This window comes from Tachysurus vachellii, chromosome 11 (genome assembly GCF_030014155.1).
Source record: "Tachysurus vachellii isolate PV-2020 chromosome 11, HZAU_Pvac_v1, whole genome shotgun sequence".
Lineage (NCBI taxonomy): Eukaryota > Metazoa > Chordata > Actinopteri > Siluriformes > Bagridae > Tachysurus > Tachysurus vachellii.
The window spans coordinates 6,292,082-6,310,415 of NC_083470.1; the positions used below are offsets into that span (position 1 = coordinate 6,292,082).

Here is an 18,334-nt window from a genome sequence, read left to right on the forward strand (position 1 = left end):
AAATATTCATAGTGAATTTTTCTTTAAGGTAATAAATTGATGCAGTCGGGATGAGTCTAGACACATAGAGAATACAATCCCTAAATTGTGAATGTTCTGGTGTGTCACTTGCTGTCTAGTGAACTGAAGCATGAATGCGGCAGCAATGTGACTTTTTAACACCGAGACTTCACCAGCACACTTCATATCCAAAGTTTTTGTTCTAAAAAAAAATGCACATGCCTTACAAAAAAAAAAAAATCAGTTTCAGTGGCAAACACTGTAACACTCCAGTTAGTCAGTGCTCCCCAGCCCACGTGCCACATGGTACCCAGAGAGAGAGTGACGTCGCCTAGTAAACGCTGCCCAGACCAACCCTAATGCACTGCTTCCTTTTATCCCCGTGCGCTAAACATGTGAATTAGCATCCCGTCTCTGAAAGAGCTCGGTCTACAGCTCGAAACGTAGTAGCAGCCCAGCTGGACAAATCCTCCATGAAATTATTCTGTAATCAATTCAGTGCCTGAACTATCAGTTGGGCGAGTCTTAGAGGGAGATTAACCAGCGTGGCAATCCTTTACCAACCAGTACTACAACAAACTACTTTGGTGTTGTGTGATTTCTGCATTGAAATCATACACTAAGACAAAAATGGGGACATGAAAGCCTATATTATTGCCACATATACATAAGAGCACAGTGGAATTCTTTTACTTGCAAAAGGTTGGGGTCAGCGCACAGGGGCAGCTATGATACAGCGCCTTTGATGCGGGGAGAATTAAGGGTCTTGCTCAAGGGCCCAAGTGGCAGCTTGGCAGTGCTGGGGCTATCAACAACCAATAGCCTTAACCACTTGAGTTACCAAAGCCCCCCTTTGCCCCTTTTCCACCAAAGCAGTTTGAGTGCTGGTTCAGAGCCAGAGCCTAATTTAAAATCAGTTCTTTGTTTTTCGACACCCAAAGCACCGGCTCTGAACCAAGAAAAGTAGTTCTTACTGTATGTAGCACCAAAACAGGGGCTGGGGGCGGGGTAACTGTGACCAACAAGACAAAAGAGAATGTCGTTAGTGCCATTTTTAAATCATTTTAAATCAGGATTCGCCGTGTTTGGATGCCAATGTAGGTTCTCAAAACCATGAGCATTAACAGTAAAGCAACATCCGCCTTTGTTGATGTTGTGTTTGTGTTTGTGTTGGTGTTTACCGCTGCTGTGCTAAGACTTGGCTCTGTGATGGCACATATCCCAACTAAGGAGTTTAGGGTCATAGCGCAGGGACAGCTAGGATAGAACATCTGGAAGAGGGAGGGCTAAGGAAATTGCTCAACATTTGGAAGCTTAACAGTGCTGGGAATTCAAACCCTGACCTTAACCACTTGTGCCAGGGGTTCGATTCCCGCCTCCATCTTGTGCCTTGTGTGTGTAGAGTTTGCATGCTCTCCCCGTGCCTCGGGGGTTTCCTCCGGGTACTCTGGTTTCCTCCCCCGGTCCAAAGACATGCATGGTAGGTTGATTGGCATCTCTGGAAAATTGTCCCTAGTGTGTGATTGGGTGAGTGAATGAGTGTGTGTGTGTGTGTGCCCTGCGATGGGTTGGCACTCCGTCCAGGGTGTATCCTGCCTTGATGCCCAATGACGCCTGAGATAGGCACAGGCTCCCCGTGACCCGAGGTAGTTCGGATAAGCGGTAGAAGATGAATGAATGAATGATACCAGCACAAAAACAAGAAAAGGTCCAAAATGGATTGTGTGTGTGTGAATGGTATCTGAAGCTGTTACACAATCACAATCAACATGTTAACCAGACAGACACACGTCAGCCTCAATCACAAGGCTTCTACTGTATGTAGTATATCACAGTATTCCAGTGGATAAATATAAATCCTAGCTGTCCAGTTTAGATGTTCTCCCTGAGTAAATCCTAGCCCCAGGAATTAGGTTATTCAAGTCCTGCAATATGCCCCGGGCACAAGCGAGTCTTTACACTTCACACTTCTTTGCCTGAGGACATGCTACCAAAAATCTGGTGGTTTAGTGGCATTAATATAGCACGGTGGTCCACGAAGTAGATCTGTAAAATCTGTAAACACGAACTTGAAAATAATTTCACGATACGTGCCTAGAGTACCAAGATTCACAATTACGCATACGATCTTTTTGTCTTCGCCGTACTCATCATTACAGACGGCAGCAAAATGCATAGAAGTCTAATAACTCGAATAAACCTCGTTTTATTGAATCTTGCACATTCACTTATGTCTTTGGTGTTGATTACTTTTCTATAACATCGGCTGTGACGGTAATTTAAAATGATGTTTGGATTAATGTGCTCGTCCTCGTATATATGGGTTCCCTTTTGAGTCTGGTTCCTCTCAAGGTTTCTTCCTCTTCCATCTAAGGGAGTTTGTGCTCACCACAGTCGCCTCAGTCACCTCAGGCTTGTTTATTGGGGATAAATACAAACATATTTAAATAGAAGTCTAATATTAATCTTGAATTTTTGTATAATATGAATGTTTGTATAATGTCCATTGCTAAAAAAAAAATAATAATAAAAGCACAATACAAATAAATTAAATTGAATCCGTTGCTATAGTAACACGTTAAAGGTGTGCTGTGCGTTGTTTGAGAAATGCTTCAGAAAGCTGTGTCGGGCCGCCAAACAAAACAAACGTGTAGCCAATGAGCAGAAAGGGGCGTGTCTTGTCAATATGGGTGGAGAGAGTGTTCAGTGCACATGTGTGACATTAGCAGAAAGCGACTGAAACATTGACATAGCGGATAAAAACAAAGAAAGACAGCGAAGAAAGGCTTACGCAGGGCTCTCAAGTTTTGAAGACAGACAAGAGCGGCATTTCCAACCCTCCCCAGCATTGTGGAATTATTGAAATGGAAATGGTGAAGGTTTCGGTCTCATTTATGGAAGGAGTCTCCCGTTTTAGTGCTTTGAAACAGTCTGTGTATTTTATTTATTTATTTATTTATTTATTTTATATATATATATATATATATATATATATATATATATATATATATATTATTTTTTATTTCATTTTTTTCCTAATTAACTTCAAAAGAAAGGATTGTGGAAGAAAACTTGCCTTGGGGATGTTCCTTAATATTAAATATAAGTATGAACTGAAAAAAGCATGTTGTTTTATTCAGTTAGTAAATTGCTGTGGGATAAAAGTGAAGTGGGTTAAACCGCTTCAGAACATGATGTAATTTAAAGATAATCAAATTCAAGATGGTAAAAGTAACTCCGCTTCATTTCAGTCCACACTGTTAAATATTCTCCTTTACCAGTACATCAACCCCTGTCATCATTTATTCCTTCTTTACTATACCGCAGGACATAGATGATGACATGCTATTTCCATCTGTATCCTGCCTCCCAAATAAACAGCCTCTTGTGTGTAGTTCACTTTCAGAGCACACCCACAGCAAGGCACGGCACGGCACGGCACCAAAGCTGTCACAATATCACACATGGTGCTGAGGCGAACATGGCTTTTCCATTAATCACGTTTGTGATTTCTAATCCGTTTCTCAGGAAGGAAAAGAGATTACAGTACACTGACGATGGCTGGAGCACATACCTGACATCTCTACCTTCCAGATTTCAGCTCACGAGGGAATTCAGACTTTTCACATGAACTATAGAGCATTAAAAAGTAAAAAGCTGTGATTTTTTTTTTCATATCCACCTGTCTGAAAGTTCCTCTCAATATCCTGGTGATTATATATAAATACATCTGTATGAACCTAGGTATCAGGAATGAACACATTAATGTCATTACAACTATCTGGTAAGTTCAGGCTGTGTGTGTGTGTGTGTGTGTGTGTGTGTGTGTGTGCGCTCTATCCCATACTCTATATTCCATTTAACAGCCCTCGGGTTCTCCGGTTTGTCCCTGACCCCGTAACAGAGGGTATTTCCTATCTAAAAAATCTTAAAAGAACCATTTTTTTTACTAAGATTTAGGATTTTAGCAAAACAGGATTATACAAATGCTTCAAAATGTTCCAGAGTTTTTCAAGGACTTTTCAAGCCCTTTTTTTTACACGCTACGTCTCCTGTGTGCAAACCAATGCTTCATTTACATTCCTTTAATACTCCTGAATTTTTTCATGCTGGTTGAATTACTTTCATTGACTATACAAAGGGTGTCATGTGCAAGTACTGATGTGTATGTGTGTGTGTGTGTGTGTGTGCGTGTGGGTGTGTGTGTGTGTGTGTGTGCGTGTGTGTGGGTTGATAATTTTGTATCCTGTGGTACACCAAAGATAGGAATATCAGACTGTTTTGACCTTGTGGGGACATTCGGCTGGTCAATATGAGACTATTGTACTTTTATTTTGTTGTTTGTTTTGTTTTGTTTTTTTAAAACGCTGCAGCATTTCTAAAAAAAAAAAAAACAAAAAAAAAAAGTCAAAAGGTTAAGGTTAGGGTTACGCTGAGGGTTATGCATTCATAATTATATCACTGAACGATCCTCATTTGTGCCTTCAAAATAAGTAATTATATTACTTTTTCGGTTATTTAAAGCTTTCGTTAGTTTAATGCTTATTTTTCAGCATTTGCAGTATTACTAATTTAGGCAACTTGTGCTAAATTCCCCAAAGCTTTGCCGTCAGGGGCCAGGGATTAAGAAACACCAACCTACTGCATTTCTGTAAAGATAAAAACAAGAACAAAGCTACCCATGTTAATTCAAGAGACTCATGCAGGTCACACAGAGCTGCGCAATTAGATCAAATAACATCAGTATCATGATAGATCTTATCACTATAAGCCTTTTATAAGAGAATCGCAAGTATCGTTAGTACGTTTCTAAATATAGACCGGGATACGCAAATGATTGCTTATTAAAATCTAATCTTGTGCCATCTTTTTTTTTTATTATTATTATTATTCATTCATTTATCGTTTAGCTTTCTCCTGGTCGGGGTTGCTGTAAATCTGGAGCATATCCCAGGAACAGGGAAATACACACTGGATGGGATGCCAAGCTGTCACAGGACAATACACACACACACAAACACACACACTCCATAAATAGATAAGTATAAAATTGAATATAATTGGTTTGAGAAATGTCACTTTTGGGGTTTTGTTAGTAAAAGTATGGTAAATATTGCGAAATATGAATTCTATAGATGGAAAGTATTGTTATATGATATTTTAAATGTTGCACCATCCCTAATCTCTGATATTTATGGATGTTTGCAGTCTCTAACATTAATAAGATTGGATGCAGTGATCTCTATTGAGCCATAATTTTGGAGACCAGGCCATAACCATTATTCCCTCCACCTATGATAGGTGTGTGTGTGTGTGTGTGTGTGTGTGTGTGTGTGTGTGTGTGTGTGTGTGTGTACCAGGGTGCAGAAGCGCTCAGGTGGATCTCCACACGTGATGTCTGGTGGCTCCACTCGGATCTGCATGAAGTCCTTCATGGCAGCGGGTCGAGGCTGACATGCATAATATTCCCACGTGGGACCTTCATCCGTGCTTACCAGCGACTTACAGATGTCATACTGGCCCAGAGTAATGAGCACACAGTGGAGGAACAGGCAGACTGGGAGGAGCATGGTGTGGAGCACTATGATGGACCAGGACTGGGAGTTGGGGGCGGGGCAAATGGATGAAAGGGGTGGAGCCTGTCAGCATCGACACCAAGACGTATTCATAATTCGTAAGCTGGGCAATCATCCACTGTGGATTCAATTCTCTCCTTACTAAGTGAGGTCTAGAATTAACTAGAAATAACTTTGTTCCATTTCAGGATTGAAAAGTCACTTCTAAAAAGTTTACTCCTGAATTCATAAACCTGAAAATTTGCCTTAGAAATCCGACAGCTGGTGAAGACATCTCTTCACCTGTTTAAAGTCCATATGGTTTTCTTTACTCATGCTTTACTCAGAACCCGGAATAAATCTGGTATATTTAATGTCATTCAAAAAAATGTATTGTGCTGTCCTAGCTCAAGATCTGAATCAGATCTCTCATCACTTTCCGTGTCCCTGAAAAAGCTGTCCCATTGATGGAAACTGTATGTGAGGCAAGTCCATTTACTATGAAAGGTTTGCTGTAGCTGACTAATGGGAATTCAGCCAGGAATCAGGAATCATCTTCCATGAGTCCATATGGTTTTTGATGCTCACACTGTAAAGGTTTCCGATGTTGACGCCCGTCAGATTTCTGAGCGGAGTTCGAGCTGCTTTATTTCCACTTTCTGTCTGGGAAATAATTTAAAAAATAATAAATGTTAAACAGCAAAATTAGACAAGAAATGATCTATCTATCTAATAAATATCTAAATAAACATATCTAATAAAATATTTTTTTTTTATTTATTTACATATATCTTATACCAATGTGCATGCAGAATATTTTAAAGGGATATTTTATTTCAATTTTTTTTCCAGGAACGTTCCAAACCCCGACCTACTCCGAAGTGCACAAAGTTCACATCGCTCACAGGGAGCACGCCGTCCCATGCCATATTCTATACCATATACTACGTAGCCTAATCTTTCACTCTAGTGCATCAGTTTCAAATATCATGCTATCACAATACATTTTAAAAGCATTAGGCTGTATTAAAAGAGTCTTTGCATCATTAAGATCATGACCCATTCTTAATCAGGAGGAAAATGATTCACCGATCGCTCAAGAGAAAAGAAAATCTAGAAGTGTTCCTTTGATGAAATAAGAGAAAGTGATATAAAGCTAAATCAATCTATACAATATGAAAATTTTGTTCAATGATAGGAAAAAGTGATTTAATATAACCAGGTGTTTTAAACTGTATGACATGTGACATGAATAAAGTGTTTCATATTTTGCCTAAATATCTTTCACAATAAATAATAAATGCACTTTTCCTTATTGCTGGCATGGTGGTACATTTTCTACTTTCAGTATGGATCATTTGGAGCACCTTTAATTAGCACAATCAGTGCTCTAATTATAGTCCTTGGATTGTTTTAAGAAGGTGCACGTTACTGACTGAACATTCATCCCAGATGTATTCCCACTTCAGCAGCCAGTGTTCCCGGGATAGGTTCTGAATCTAATTCCCGGGAGAGGTTCTGAATCCTGCACAAGCCTGATCTTACTAAAGATGAATGAACATATCAATGAATGACAGTATTCACATTTGCAGGTCAAAGATAGATACAAAAGGTGCATCCTTGATATGTAGCATCTCATCTACAAGATAAAGTATAGTTTGGTATCTTCCCTTTCCTTTCCTTTCCTTTCCTTTTCATTCCATTTCTGAGTGTGTAAGTTAAACAGCTGTATGCTTTGTTTTCTAAGATTGACTTCAACCACTGTAATAAGCTTAACGTGGTGAAACTTTACCTTGTGAGTCCCACTAGATATTTAAGAATGAAATACATGGCGCGTTTTAAAGCGTGCGCGTATGGAGGCGGGTTGAGGAAAAAGTTCGGAGATGGTCCTAAAAAGCTGCAGCACTTCACCTCGCACTTTGTAAAGCTCAAATCCCTAAACTTACCTTGCGAAAAGATCTCTCCGAACATGCGTGCCTTGTTCCAGGATTTCTGCTCGTACTGAAACCAAGACATCTCTTCTTCTTCTTTCATCGGGAATGAACTTCAGATGATGCGTAATCCCTTTCCAGAAGCGTTTAAACACGACGCTGTGCGTAAATCTGCAGCACAAATCCTCTATCGTGTATTACATCTGTGTGTGTATATGGGTGTGTATTTGTAAATGTTTTTAAATCATGTTCAGCTTTAGTCTTAGGTTAGTTCCCGTCCTGCATGTGCGCTCAAGGACGGACAGCGCTCGCGTTGCGCAGGAGCATCCCACCCGCTTCTGATCTCTCCATCCTCCTCCTCCTCCTCCTCCTCTTCTTCTTCTTCTTCTTCTTCTGCCCCCTTTCTTTCACTGTATCTTATGCTGTTCAAGCCTGCTGCAATCTAATCTAACGCTCTTCCTCTGAAGCCTGATTCTAAGTTTCACATACCCTTTTTTTTTGTAGAGCTTTGAAAGTAAGTCCACTTCCTACCTTACAGTCTAGCCTTCCTGGCTCAGTACTTAAAGTTTATCTGACTGCTGGATGCCTGGAAGCGTCCCAGTGGAAAATCAGGCATCCCGCCCTGCTTAAAGGGCCACAGACAAATCTCACATCTCTGCACGGAAGGCAGTTCAGATAAAAGAGCACAACACCACTCTGTGAGTGATTTCTCTATTTCTATCCAGTATGTACTGAAAGAATGCACAAAACCTCTCATGAGCTTCACGTATGAATAATCACACGGGATTTTTATACATTTGGTTTTTGAAGCGTTTTTTCTTCACATTTAGTGCATGCGTTTTTATGTACATAACCGTTTCATGGTTCTTACACATGATTCGTTTTACGTGATTTTAACATACGATTCGTTTGTTGTGTGATTCATGTGATTCTTACACGTGACTCATTTTACGCATGATCTTTTTGCGTATGATTCATTGATTTTCACATATGATTCTTAAACATGAGTCAAATTTTAACGCGATTTGTATACATGACTCATTGATTTTTACAGATATTTCAAAAATTTTAAGTCATTTTTTTGCACGATTCATTGATTTTGACATGTGATTCTTAAACATGAGTCATTTTCCACGGGATTTTTGTATACGATTCATTGATATTCATTGATATGTGATACTTACATACGATTCATCACTTTTACAGGAACTTTAGAATAGATTTTTTTTGACATGGTTCTTACATATGATCCATTATTTATTTATTTATCTATTTATTTATTTATTTATTTATTTATGATTCATGATTTGTTTATTTTTTTACTTTTTCGACGTCATGATTCGCACCATGTTCACATGTAGTCCATGCTGCACCAGATAGGAGGCTAACAGTATTTTAAATTGAATAATAAATGAAAATACACAAATATAATTGCAAGATAAATTACAAAGTAAAACATTATTCAGTTGTACGATGGAACGTTTGCGGTGCTATATGACACCATTAAGAGCTGTTATTGACTTTTGGCACAGTTGTACTCTATTGATTTTAAATAAAGACTCCTGGATGGAAAAAAAAAGCAAAGCTTGTTTTGATGTGTATTTAAATTTGAAGATGTAAAACCAATTTCTTTTATGTCCTGTGAAATTTTCATATGCAAATAAAAAGACTAACATTCAGGAAGTTCTGCGGATACGAGGTTCTCAAAGGTGCCGTGTTTTCCATACGGGCCGATTATATCGTCTAAATTAATTTCATAAAGTCACAATACCTCCTTGGCTCTTGAAGGGTTCTTTAAGGGTTTACTGCATTAGTGACTATTGAATTAGTTTTACTTGGATCCATTCATATAAGTGTAAATTGACTTCCAGCTGGCCTGCTGGTGCTGTGTGTTGCTGTTGCACAGTTCCAGGGTCCTTGGTGTTGTCCTGAGCTCAGGTTACTGTTTCACATAAGTCTAACAGGAGTTAGGTATGGATGTGTATACATAGTGCCATGTGATAGACTTCTGATCCATCCAGAGTGTATTTCCACCCTTTTTCCTGTGTTCACAGGATCGTCTCTGGATCTCTGTGACAACATAAAGAGCATCACAGCTGTGGAAAGTCACCATGTTATTGGGAGGCAGAAGGAAACCAGGGAACCTAAAGGAAACCATATCTACAAGGTTGGAAAACAGTCAAGCACAGAGACTCCACAGAAACTCAGAAAATCTACCTTACATAGTACAAGCGCTGAAACTACAACTCCCAAGCTAGTCGGCGCAGCGTGACGTCATTTATGCGACGGGTGTTTACAGGGGAAACAACAGTCATGGCGGATGTTATGAATGTTGGTGTGAATTTAGAAGCTTTTTCTCAAGCGATTAACGCAATCCAGGCTCTTAGATCTAGTGTAACTAGAGTGTTTGACTCACTGAAAGATGGGATGAAGAATAAGGAAACGCTTGAAGGACGAGAAAAGGTGTTTATTACGGAGTTTCAGGACAACCTGCAGGCGGTGAATCGTGATTTAACGTGAGTTCATCACAACTGAGCTTTTGTTTGTTGTTTGGTTTTGTTTTGAGATTCTTTGAGTTGTCGATATTGCCATAAATGTGACTTAGTGCACTATAAATAAGACAAAATCAATCAATGTGAATCTTTCATGCTTCACTGTGCAAATTCCTAAACTGGGGAATTAAATGAACAATTTAATAAAACACCTAATTCTAGTTTCATTCAGAATATTTTCATGTACGAGTCAACAGTTCTACTGTATTTGTAAACAATCTACATAACAACAGACAGTTTCCTATTAACATGTACAATTTTAATGTCTAGGGTCTAGTGGGTTGCCAGATTGATCTGTTTTTGAAAAGTTTTTCGAGGATCCTTTACACTACTGAGGATTTTTGGATTCACTTCTCAAGCTTCCCTTTAAAGCACATTCTGTAGATGAATTTGTCACATATCTACACAAAATAGTAGAAAAAAATTAACTGTACTGGGGGAAAAAGAATTACGAACGCATCAAGTATGCATCCCTGTTTGGAAAAGAAGTCACAATAAGTTGTCCATAAGTATCCCGGGGTCTAAATATAGATTGGCCTGTTCCTTAAAAGACCTCCACTGTGTGTTAGAGAATATACGTAAATACACAGCCTCGTGAAAACCAATGAGTCAGACGTCCAGGACAGAGTTCTGGAGAATTATTGATCAAGATTTGGTCAAAACAACGGTCTTGTCTATCACTATTAAATCCACAGTTTAATGGCAAAACTGCAACTCTGCTTAGTTAGTGACCAGGTAAACAAGTGTTTAGTAAAGAATCAACAAAGAGACTGTGGGGAAACTGTATAAGCTGAAGAGATACAGATCTCTAATGGGTGGGAGAATAAATATTCAGTCACAAATTTGACATATTTGTCAAAAAATACTATTTTGATTTGTTCCCCACTTCAGACATATGCGCTACTTTTTGTGGATCATGATATATTCTTTCAATTAAATCCTAATGCACGCTACTTTAACTTTAAGGTCTGCCATTATTGACCATGGGTCAGTAATTAAAATATAAAAGATATTTTCAATTTGTTTAATAGCAAATTAAGAGTCTAATGAATTGATCTAATTTAGCAGATTAAATTTATTGAATTAATTATAGTGCGAATGTGATGTGTGAATTGGAGAATGTTTTGCAAAATATGTTACGACTTAACATCCACCCTATTTTCTGCAGTCTTTCTAATATGTCACGTTTCATATCTTTACACATTTTGCAGCTATATGCAGTGTTTTTGGTCATGTTTATGTTATGCATCGTGATTGAGAGCTTTCTGTGATCATGCATGTGTGTTTTAGTGAGTTGGAGCGTCTGAGCAATCTGGTTGGCAGGCCATCAGAGAGTCACCCGTTACACAACAGCGGCCTGCTGAGCTTAGACCCGGTTCAGGACAAAACCCCTCTGTACAGCCAGCTTCTACAGGCTTACAAATGGTCCAACAAGGTAAGCTAAATGATCCACAGTGTGCTGTGTAGATTAGAGAGAAAGAATTTGACTGCATGATGATAAAGCTGTATTAAACGTATGTTACTGCAAAGAAATTTCAGTCATATGAGGCCAAGATTTAGTACCTAATCTGACTGGGCTGCGAAGTGTTGTAACAGCAAAATACCGATTTGTATCGATTTGAAGAGAGCAGAATTGGCCATGTCCTAATAAAAAAATGTAAAAAAAAAAAAAAAAAAAAAAAAATCTCCTTTATTAAATACAAAAAATATGGGCTAGTCCAGGCAAGGGAAATGGCAAAGCAGGACGAGAATCGTGACCACACGAAACAGCCATTACGGACAAAAATTGACAAACAACATGGCAAAAACTTTGGGTTAAGTAAACACAGGGAACCAATGACAAATGAGTACAGAAGAATACATTATTAACAACAACCAGTCACAACATGACACATACACAGGGCAAGATAACATGAGGGCAAGTGAAGCAAGACACAAAAGGTAAGAAACAGGTTACAAAATAAAAGACATGAAACCTAGAGGCTGACATTTTTTCGCGATTCCCATGGGATGGGAGACAAAATCACTATTAATCACGTGACTGGAACGGGACAGGAAAAAATGTCAGCGGGAGTGGGCGGGACCGGGAATACACAAATATACCTTTGATATAAATAAAAATATAAACTGTTTGCTTTGGTATGGCTGGTTAAATGAATGAAAAAAAACTGAAAAGAAAAAACACGGGAGTGGGAGGGAATGGGAGTCATTCTTCTGGGATTGGGACGGGATGGTATTTTCCCCAGGTTTTTTTACGGGATTGGGATGGGACGTGGATTTTTTTTTGGGAGTGGGACGGGAGAGGTTTGAAAATCCACTCCCATGTCACCCTCTAATGAAAACCAGAATGCAAGACAAAACCCAAAACCTACGTTACACGGGGTTCTGTTATATAAAATACATATAAATATATAAAATACTTTTTTCACATTCTTTTATTTAGAAAGGTGTGTTTATTGAATCACTTATGAAACCCATTGTGAGTGTAATCAGAAGTGATCAGGATTATACTTGACCCTCTGTGAAGATTATTTCCCTGTACAGGTCCATCCAAAATCATCTTATAGCACAGCAAATTCCACATTGTTTCATTAATTACAAAACAGGACTTCATATGTTTTATCCATTTGCAATTACGTGTTGTGACAAGTCTGCAAATCAAGTTAGTTCCTGTTATAATTTGTATAATAACAGCTCATAACCAGCAAAATGCAGCAGAATTATTAAGTAAAAACCAAATTCCTCCATCCTGAAGACCTTCTCATGTCTGAAAGCTAGGCGCTTTACCTCTGGAGACACTGGAGACCTAAAAATAAGCTTCAATCATCTTAAATAATCTTCTCACAGACATGTGTCTTAATGAATGAATATAAAAGATTACATGTTCAGATTTTCCCTCTAAACCACCTAATTTTACATTTACAGCATTTGGCAGACGCCTTTATCCAGAGCAACGTACATAAGTGCTTAAATTTCTATCATTGTATACATTAATGCTGGTTCACTGTTACATCCTAAGTGTCTAAAGGAGCGATACAGACGGTCCTTTCTCCCTGCTGCTATAAGACTTTACAATCAAAGCTGCTCCCAGTGAACCAGTCACCATAATACACACTGTTATTACTGCTTCACTGCAATAAACAATATTACAAATTAATAAACAATAACAAAGTATTTTAATCATGTGCAATAAAAGAAATCTTTAAAATGTGCAACATTACCTATGTGCAATATGTCTTCAGTGTAACTACTACTCTTTTTATACATTTTTGTTTTTGTATATGCTTTATATTATATTATGTCTTTATTCTTTATTCGTTTTATATATTTTTTTCCCCATTGTGGGACGAATAAAGGAATATCTTATCTTAGGTTACATACTTAAGATACCATGAGTTTAAAACCTTGGTCAAGTTTTAAAGGTTTATTTATTTATTTATTTATCTTAATAAATGCAAAAGATAGGGTTTCAGTCCCTCCAGGATTTTTCGATTAAAGAAACGTTGGGGAAAATTATTGCAGATTTGGGTCCAGACTTTTGATTCACATGCATCAAAAGTGAGTACAGCATTTATCTATAAGACAGTGGTGGCTCAAGCGGTTAAGGCTCTGGGTTGTTGATCGGAGGATCAGGGTTCAAGCCTTAGCACTGCCAAGCTGCCGGTGTTGGGCCCTTGAGCAAGGCCCTTCACCCTCACTGCTCCAGGGGTTCTGTATCATGGCACCGACCCTGCACTCTGACCCCAACCTCCTCAGTTGGGCTATGCGAAGAAAAGATTTCCACTGTGCTGTAATGTATATGTGGTGATATTAAAGGCTTCCATGCGTCCACTTTCTATTCATCATAGAAAGTACATTAGATTGCATGTGTCTTCTCTGGTAGTTTAAAATCCTGTGCTTCACCAATTTAAGTAATTGCATCACAAATTTTGTATTAAAAAAAAAAAAAAAAAAACAATCACAGAAATCCCTCAAAATCCTGAAGGGAATGATTACTTACCGACCGTTTGAAGTGCTGAGTCATCACTTTCCCAGTGCTAGACTTTTAAGACTTTTTGAGAGAGTTCCAGTAAAGTCACATTACTAGATTGCTTGTGTAATAAATTTACTCGCTGCCTTCCTACTGTTCAAACTGCTGAGAAGTAGTTTCACACTTGCATTTCACTTAAAAAAAAACCAACCAAACAAACAAAAAAAAAAAACCCAATGCACAGCTGGTCACTTTATGAAGGTCGATGGTTTAAATGCAGTCGTAAGGATGCTGAAATGGTTTGTAATGGAGGCCCGAATCGATAGAATATTATCAATAATTAATCCGAGATCACCGGACGGAGGATGTCCGAGCGGTACTTAGGGAGAGTTGGACATCATTCTATTTGAAATATTCTCTGTTGACTTCTACAGACTCATCATTTAGTATGCATAAATAATACTCTACCTTCTAATCCTAAATCACACAAGTTTTCCTTTACACTTCCCTCGCTTATTTATATGTCCGTGTTTCAATTCGCCATTAAGGAAAACCTTTTACTACGGCGCCTGCACTCGCACCGTTCAGAAAGCCGCACGAACAGCTCAGAAATCCACCAAAGTAGTATTCTAAGTGTCAGGATTAATATTAGGTCCTTCAGACAATCCTCTTGATTGTTGGCAGATGGCATCTACCCAAAGAGCATGCACTCGAGACTCAACAGATGTGGACCTTTTTAACACAGTCTCAACATTTTCCCAATATCCATTACAACCAAGTGCCTCGACTCCTTTGATCATCCGTATTTTTGTGCGTCGAGTGCTTTTGAACAGGAGTTTGCTAAATTTTCTTAAAGGACGCTTCCCTTTTATTCTATTCCTCTTTGATGTGCTCAGGTGGATACACAGGCATCTTGATTGATCTCGTGATGACTGATATCTGCAAGTTGCCGTTGAATGCTCGGTGAGCTCTGCTCCGCTTGACAAGCCTGATTGCTCATTAGATGTGGTTTTTAATTAAAACCTCCCTGGACCATGATTTTCTGTCTAGATTCTACAAGATTCTGGTAACAAATTTGTAATCGACTTTGTTACCGATATCTACACTTGGGATTTTTGACTCTTTGTGAGTAGTTAAAGGGGTTTAGGCCATTTTCTTCAAGCCACGAGTACAAAACCCTATTCATTTCTTGTTGTTGAGTACAGTACTGGGAGCAAAACAGTACTGTACTCAACAACAGTACTGTACTCCCTAATAGGTGGAGAACCTGAGTACCAGTATTGTGCAAGTTAGTCCTTTTGCCTTAGTAAATGCCCTTTTGGTACTGTATGTTTTATGTCCTTAGTCTTTACTAGTCTGTGTCTAGTGTCAGAGATGGGGGACTCGAGTCACATGACTTGACTCGAGTCAGACTCAAGTCGCAAATTTGAGACTTGAGACTATTTTGACAAATATTAAAAAAAGACCCGACTTGACATTCATGACTTGAGACTTGACTCGGACTTGAGTTAAATGACTAGAGATGGGGGACGCGACTTGACTCGAGTCAGACTTAAGTCGCAAATTTGAGACTTGAGACTATTTTGACTAATATTAAAAAAGACTTCACTTGACTTTGACTTGACATTCATGACTTGAGACTTTACTCGGACGGGGGACGCGACTTGACTCGAGTCAGACTTAAGTCGCAAATTTGAGACTTGAAACTTGCTTGACAAATATTAAAAAAAGACTCGACTTGACTTTGACTTGACATTCATGACTTGAGACTTACTTGTGACTTTAAACTCATCTTGAGTAATAAGATTGTAATCCTGCTTAGCACTCCCTAGCTCAGGTTTGCACTTCATCTGCCTTCATGTCCTATGCTTAGATAGTAGAGCGTCTTCTCATATATTTTTTTACTTCATATTTTTTGTGGCGAATCGCAAAATTGCAAAGTCAAACCCAGAATGTCATCGAAGAACGTCAACTGTCTCGCCATGATCATAGCGTAGTTAGTAGTAGGGTCTTTCAGTCGCTTCGAGATTTCTGAATACACTGTGTCTGCCGACGCGGGAAAGCTGTACGCAGTCTTACATGAACAAATTTGTTTCAGAAGCGTCCCCTACAATTGTTGCAGCGTTTTGCAGGGCGTAATTGACAAAACATGAAAAATTTACAAACCTATGGTACTCTTTCTATAGTAGAATTCACTTTGAATTTTACGTTCTGCTTAAGGTTTTATGCTGCGTATTTTTGACTAAATTTCCAAGTCGGGAAGCGTTATGCAAACACACACGTTATCTAAACCCCTGACAGTTATACAGTCAGTATACAACGGACAATGGAGCTTTTTGCAGCTAAGGCTAAGGTCCAACCAGACGCAAATAGGGAAGGAAGCTAACCCAGCCAATGAAGTGTTAACTCTTAATGCCTGTCCTAAGCCCGGGTGAACTGGGAGGGTTGTGTTGCTGTGGCAACCCTGAACTGATTCAGAGGTCATTGCCGTTCATATTAAATAGTAAACTAATTAAATAGAAAATAATTAGTCAAAGCCCAAGCGTGGTGAATCTATGGATCATCCTGACCACCCATCCTCTGCATCCATCCGATGCTTTCATGGAGCTGATGCGGAGTGACTAGGATGAAAGTGTTGAATCAATTCCACTTGTCAATACATTGATCAGTCTGTGCCCTGATGAGTGTAGTTAGTTCTTCTTTAGATGCTTCCTTTCCACCCTCACTTGTTCGTTAACCACTAAAGCAAATTTCGGGGGTATCACTTGATTTTGAATGGGAGGCTGTTCCAAGTAACACGGCAGAATGCATATATATGGTTTCTTACACATAGAAGGACAAATATGTGCTTAAAATGGTGCCACAGTCTCGTAGACCAGTTATCGTTCTTTGCATTTGTCATGTCAACTCCAACTGATGGAGGACACTGTACAGCATCCTGTTCATCCGGAGACAATGCAAGCAGGACAGAAAGCTGCACTGGCAGACGTTGTATACATTAGAGGAGTGTGTTGGCCTTGATCTGCCGTGCTGGCTTCACTGAGGTGCGATGTAGAAGAGGCTCTCACTCTGTAACCTACTTCTGTTCATGCTGCACATTTGTGCGTTGGATTTGATGGTGCTTTGTAATTACTGGGTGTAAATGACTCTTCCTTTCTGTGCCTCTTTATCCCTTTTTCCTCTCTCTGCATCAAAACAAGCCAGGGTCAGGCCTCACAGCCGCAGGAGCTCTGGACCCTTGCTTTGCAGGATTATCGATGCTCCTTCAACTGCCTCTTACTGCAGCAGCACAACTCCCCCATTCTCTCACACACACACATATTTTCACACTAATGTAAACACAATCGATTTGAGATGACACACACACACCCCCCCCCCCAATGCCAATAAGGGCCGGATTAATGCACAGGAGGAGCACTTCAAGACAAGAGATGTCACCTGTTTGGGAGCAGACCTGTACGGTTCAAGTTAAGGATTTGGAATTACAAAATAGCCTCAAAGAAGTGAGGCTTAAAATCTGATTCGGCTTTTAAAGAAATTATTAATCTGTTTCTTAGCCAGGTCTGTTTTCATTCTTTCACGAAAAATTGTCTCAGCCGTATTAAAGGAACATCTTTAGTATTCAAAAATGTCCTGATACCCAGCTACATTTTTCTAAAGGGAAGGATGACTAATCTTTCAAGAATTATGGTCTGACCATGCGAACTGATTTGTTATGTGTGTAAGCGAGAAACGGTTTCATTAAAGAGAAGCATGTTCAGCCCTCGGCTGCCTCCTGTCATTCAGCATCACACTGTGCCAGTTTGGTTTGGTGGGAGAACTCTCAAGGTCTATTCCTACCCGAGGCCCCTGTTTTATTAAACAGGGATGTTATTTTCCTCTACTTTCTCTAATGTAATGTGATTATGGCTTTCTCAAAATAATTCCTTTCTCCTGACCACAGCTTCCAGATTTTAGTTTCAACAATTTATGTAAATGACACAATTTCTATTCCTTAGGGGAAAAAAAAACGACTTGATTTAAAATCTGATTGAAATGTTTCCTTTATGATTTGGGTTTTGTTTTCCCCAATCGTGCACCATCTTCAGAAACAGATGGGTTTAGTAAATGCAGCCAACAGATTAGATTTCCCTTTCCTGTATAGTAATAATAGCTTCCTTCCTGATAAAAATCTCCCTCTGTCATTTTATCAGTGTTTTTGTGCACATCTGTAGCATGTGACTGACAGGGAAACCACTGTATCATTGTCAATTACAGCAGGGCTAATGGTGAGAGCGTGCTTAATGGCATCTAACACTGTGATTAACACTCACAGTTCCTGGCTGA

The 18,334-nt window shown here is 39.1% G+C and overlaps 2 protein-coding genes across 2 annotated transcripts in view; one reads left to right on the forward strand and one right to left on the reverse strand.

Moving 5' to 3' along the window:
- The window catches only part of ntng2a (netrin g2a), a 72,988-nt gene extending 64,919 nt beyond the window's left edge, over positions 1–8,069 (reverse strand). The window contains exons 1-2 of the mRNA XM_060882113.1: positions 7,502–8,069; positions 5,358–6,218 (exon numbers count right to left, since the gene is read on the reverse strand). Coding sequence (XP_060738096.1) covers positions 5,358–5,570 — 213 coding nt within the window. The 5' untranslated portion in view covers positions 5,571–6,218; positions 7,502–8,069. The remainder of the gene's footprint in view (positions 1–5,357; positions 6,219–7,501) is intronic.
- Positions 8,070–9,756: 1,687 nt separating this feature from the next.
- Positions 9,757–18,334, forward strand: part of med27 (mediator complex subunit 27) — a 57,013-nt gene continuing 48,435 nt past the window's right edge. Inside the window, exons 1-2 of the mRNA XM_060882079.1 lie at positions 9,757–10,002; positions 11,329–11,473. Coding sequence (XP_060738062.1) covers positions 9,767–10,002; positions 11,329–11,473 — 381 coding nt within the window. The 5' untranslated portion in view covers positions 9,757–9,766. The remainder of the gene's footprint in view (positions 10,003–11,328; positions 11,474–18,334) is intronic.